At 39.6% G+C, this 5414-nt stretch overlaps 1 protein-coding gene across 1 annotated transcript; it reads left to right on the top strand.

The window, feature by feature from the left end:
• Window positions 1–1131: 1131 nt before the first annotated feature.
• MELLADRAFT_87412 (uncharacterized protein) lies at window positions 1132–3972 on the top strand (the record flags this gene model as incomplete). Its single annotated transcript, XM_007410439.1, has 9 exons — window positions 1132–1181; window positions 1222–2177; window positions 2222–2369; window positions 2502–2544; window positions 2635–3114; window positions 3193–3290; window positions 3431–3504; window positions 3613–3766; window positions 3867–3972. The coding sequence occupies 9 exons, from the start codon at window positions 1132–1134 to the stop codon at window positions 3970–3972; spliced, it is 2109 nt and encodes a 702-aa protein (XP_007410501.1).
• Window positions 3973–5414: the final 1442 nt, after the last annotated feature.

The raw sequence follows: 5414 nt of genomic DNA, 5'->3' as shown, positions 1-5414 counted from the left end.
ACCTTAACACCTTGATGACTTCAGCTGATTCATGTCCGGATGACGAATCAAGAGAGATTCTCAAGTTGATGAAAGCAAGGTTATTGAAAAAATACAGAGACGAGTCAGAAAACTTGGAAGATACTGTCAACTAAATCATGTACTCAGTTTGATTTATTTAAAGAATCAGTTTGTTTTCCAACTAAATCATGTACTCAGTTTTATCATTACATTTAACCACAAAGATGGTTCGCTTACAAAACTCAACAAAATCCACCATTAGCGTGATCTTCGAGTTTTGTCCATAGTCAGAAACCTTTCATTTCAAATCAATCTGCATCCACTGGCATGATCAGTTACACCATCATTTTCACAGCCAATCATTTACACGCTGTGTTGCTTTGCCTCACATCAAAACCAATCTGGAGCAATCAAATCCATTGTGAACTGCACTCGATCTCGCGATGCCTAGCAAATGCATCTCTTTGGCTCCACCGACATCAACAAAATATTTCAGAATTGATTCTTAGCTCTAATACACACAGACAAAGATTATCAAGATTTGAATTTTCAGTGTGAATGCAGGAAATCTCAATGTCACCGAAGTCAACCAATCTTAGCCTGTCATTACCAGCAACCAGAAAATCAAAAAAAATGCAAGTTACCCGACGTGTTGGTTTGGGTGGGTTTTCCTCTAACTGTGGATTATCCCCATGCATCGCAGTATCTCTTCGATGCATCAACAGCCATCATTCATACAATTCAATTTAAGCTGAAAGTTGGAGCCCACCAAACAATTGTGTTTCAGCGTTGACCATGTGGTATGTTCTTTTCTAGCTATTTTCATGTCTTGTTTTTCTTTGCAAAAGATAGACACGTTATATAACCTGACGATGTATTCCTTTACCTTTCTATTTCGAAACCTATTGAAAATAACCTAACAACACCTACCTCAGTATCCGTCTTTCTTACATCTGAAACATCCAACAATTGTAAATTTCCTACCTCGGAAATCCAATCATCCTCATATATCAAAAGCAAGCCTAAAGTCTTCAGAAATTGAACCAAAATCTCTTACCTGAAGAAATCACAGTCTCACTGTTGTGATTGATTGATACCTGCACTGGGAGAAATGGACTCTACCCATATCTAATGACCACGACATCACTCATATTCAATCTCCACTGCCACTCCTGCTGCCAGTATGTTCTTAAACCATTTCTGTTTTGGATTCGTGAAAAGCAAATATATCTCAATGACGGATTGCTCGATCCTATATCTCGATAATGCTACACCTGCTCTCGATTTGTCTACCGCAATTCAGATGATTGAAAGTCTCAAAGAATGGGCTAAATTAGGAAAAAGATCTTCAATCGTAGGATTACGTCAGGCTTCAGATTCATTATATTCTCGATTCAATAAGCTTCTCCTGCTCTATTCAGAAAACCAGATTTACTTTGGACCAATCTCCGAGGCAGTGAAATATTTTGAAGAACTGGGCTTCGAACGAGCCGAAGCACCACCTGCAGCTGATTTCCTCTGTGCAGTCACCGATCCGGAGACTTGTCGCATTCGAGACGGTTATCATGATCGTGTACCCCGTACCCCGCTCGACTTCGTGAAGGCCTACAAGCACTCTAAGCAATATGATACCCTTAAACAGGAGATGATTGAATACGAGTCGCTCTATCCTTCCTCCGGGCCGGCTCATCACATCTTACACGCCAATCGCGCCAAGAAAGATAGGTGGACACCTAATTCCTCATCATATACAGTCAATTACTTCAGACAGGTAGCATACCTTGTCTTAAGGCAGTGGGCTTTGATTCGAGCCGATCTACGACCATACATGACAAAGACAATAGTGAATGTAATGCTGTCATTCATCATTGGCTCCTTATTCTATCAACTTCCAGCTACCACTGAAGCAGCTTTTACCAGAGGATCGGTCCTGTTCCTTTCAATCCTGTTCAATGGATACCTTCAACTATCAGAATTGGCCAACACACTCGCTGGCCGTCCTATAGTTCAACGACATCGACGATTTGGGTTCTATTCTCCAGGTGCACTCGCATTAGCTCGGAATATTAGCGATCTTCCTTTGATTGCATTTCAAGTTTCACTCTTTGGTTCCATCACATATTTTATGGCTGGTGTACAAGCTGATATCACGCACTTCCTAACATACCTTTTGATTGGTTAGTCATAGCCTTTGGACTGATGAAAATTCTCAAATAATCAGACCACGTTCTTGAACTAATTCTGGTATCGATCACAGTTTATGCTACGTCTCTTAATTTATCGGCCATCTTTAGGATGTTTGCGTCATTATCACCATCATTCGGCGAGGCAATGAGATATCGTGGCATCACGCTTAATATACTTGTAGTGTATGTATTGGGATTTATCAGTTATCCGAATTGCATACAGCTGACCTGTTCCAACATCTCTGGGCCTTTGTTTCATCTTCATAGATACGCAGGATACTTTATTCCCACCCCAACCATTTGACCAGCTCTGAGATGGATTCAATACTACATCGATCCGATTTCTTATGCTTATGAGGTAAGGCATGTTCTGTAACCTATCTTCATTCTCAACTCATCAGACAAGCTTTGATTTGTACAGAGAAGCTTAATCCTCTCTCCTCTTTAGGAAATCCTGGCGAGCGAGTTTCGTGGACTTGAATTAAACTGCTCCAAGCAACATATTGCACCCAGCGGACCGTCGTATAATGATCCAGATTATCGAACTTGTGCAGGCCCAGGTGCTCAAATAGGCTCATTAATAGTGAAAGGTGAAGATTACCTAAAGGAATCTTATGGGTTTTCATCCAACAATTTGGTTCCCAACTTGCTGTCGATCCTCGGCTTGGCCCTCATATTCTTTTTTGCTTCAATTTGGTTCAGCTCTACTTTAGACTTTTTCAAATTGGGTGCAGTAAGAGTGTTCAAAGATAGCAAAAGTTTTAGAAATAAGTTGAGGAAGCTGGAAGGTATAGAAGAGTCGGAGGAAAGCAAGGAAGGAGAGGAAACTAATGGCAATGATGATAATATGGTTAGGGCCCATCTACTTGATGTACATGATGGGTTGATCGGTGACTCCTTGGCTCAATTTGACCCGGCAGTCGTAACTGTGAGTACACTGCTTTGGGTACCAATCCACTATCCCACCTTCTGTCTGAAAGAAGAGTTTATTTATGTGCATTGTCAGTTTAAAGATCTTAGTTGGTCAGTCAAGACGTCAAGTGATCCTGTTGACCTTCTCACTGGAATCACAGGCTATATCCAGCCTGGCAAAGGTACAGCGCTGTGAGTCTTTTCAGTCTATGATGGCACCTTACGTCACAAGACTCAACTTGTTTCTTACTCTGACCGAAAAAAGGATGGGAGCGTCGGGCGCTGGTAGAACGACCCTTTTGAACGTCATTGCAGGGAGATTTGCTTTTGAGACAGATGGCTCAATGTCCGGTAGGGTGTTGGACCTACAAATCTATTGGTTTTGTCGGACAAATTGATTGCCATTGTGAGTCGCTATTTCATTTTGGGTTTTGAACGTTCATTACCTCTTTCACTCTATGTTATCTAAGTGGACCTCTAATACTGAATAGATTTTTTCAAATCTGATATTCAGGTGAAAAATCAACCGTCAGAGAGGCTTTGAGATCCTCAGCTTTACTTCGACAACCGCGTTCGGTACCACGTTGGGCCAAACTAGCAGAATCACCTACCACTGAACCGTCCACATCTATCCATGATTTGCCGCAAGCTTCTTTTCCTCAGCGAGTGTAAGTTCCCAACCCACTACTTTTGCCCAGCTAAATGCTACCACAAGCAACGTAACAATAGTCAAGAGATCAGCCAGTATCTGGGAAACTGATTTTCTAGCTTCATCACCATCCTTGATGAATTGGTTTACAAGTTTGCTAGACTCATTTTGGGTGATGTAGTACAACCTACTGGTACAGTTTATGCTGTTGAGTTTTCTCATTGAAGTGAAGGAGATTTGCTTAACATGAGTAAGAAACAAACAAATGTTATTTGTCAGCACTCCACTTTAGTCAAAAGACGAACCTTTGTTGCCTTTACATAGTCAACCCAACCGACTCGATCAAGCACGAGATGAATCAGCAGGAACAACCAAGTCATCATCACGATCAGCAGACCGAGCTCATCTTATTGAATTTGACTAAAACATTACCAGGTGAACTTAAATTGAGAAGACCAATTGAAGGATTATTAACCATCTCAACCTACATCTTTTTATTTTGTCAACTATTTAGTTTATTATCAAACCACCATTCTGAGATTAAGTCAAGTATGACTTCGTTGGAAACTTCACCATCTGATCATATCCTACCACCACAACCAATTCAAACTGAATCAAACGGAACTTGGTAAGATCCAGATGACAAGAACGATTTGAAAGACAATCAACTGATTATGAATCATAATTATAGAGCTCATTGTAATTTAGAACCACCCAAAAGGAATGAACAAATTGCTTCAGATGGTAACAAATGAGGAGTATTATTAGTAGATGGCCTTGATGGATCAATGAACAGGTTGAAGCCTTTCAAAACAATAGCTTTGAATGAACTGATTAGAACAGATATTGGAAGTTCTAAAAAAATCACTTTTAAATGTGATCACACTCTACTCTATTTCTCTTTATAATCTTATTTTAGCAACTGTCAAACTGATTTGTTTTTTCTTTTTGTTTTTAGATACAGCTGATCATCATAAAGAGTTTTACGGTCAAAATTATCGAGGTGATGGTCAACGTTGTCGTCTTGATCATTATGGCAACTTCTTCAATGCATTCAACTTTAAGACAAGAAAATTCAAAAAAAAATGCAGAAAATGAATTCAAACCCAAAGTTTCAATCTTGATCAATCATCCAAGACAAACAGACCATATGATCAGATGCCATTTTACTGGAGATTGATGTATTGGAGTATGTCTCCTTTTTCTGACCATATTTTGGTTAGAAACATGTGGCTTACTTTGGTCTGAATTGCACAGTTTTGCCATTCCAATGGTATGTGAGGGCAGTGTTATCTGTCGTTTTACATGATCTCCCAGTATGTTGTGTGGATCACGAATGGGTCAATATCACTCCACCAGCTTTGATGACGCGAGTATCCTTTTCCACAATTAGCGATATATCTCATCGTCGTCTGATGATATGTATGATTTTTATCACTCACACTTGAGCAAAAGGATCTTCACTGAGATATTGGATTTAGAATCATCAATCTCATCAAGAATGTAAATTTTTGGTTGCTAAACAAGGAGATGGATTTGGTAGGATGTTATTTTTAACACACTTTATAAATAATGTTCACAAAGGCTTTTGACTTATCATTTGTGTTATTTTTTGGTTTTTGGGTAATTTTTACAGAGTTTGGAAATCACCTGGAAGATCAATTAGG

This window comes from Melampsora larici-populina (assembly GCF_000204055.1).
Source record: "Melampsora larici-populina 98AG31 unplaced genomic scaffold MELLAscaffold_20, whole genome shotgun sequence".
NCBI classification, from domain to species: domain Eukaryota; kingdom Fungi; phylum Basidiomycota; class Pucciniomycetes; order Pucciniales; family Melampsoraceae; genus Melampsora; species Melampsora laricis-populina.
This window is presented reverse-complemented; position numbering and strand designations above follow the sequence as displayed.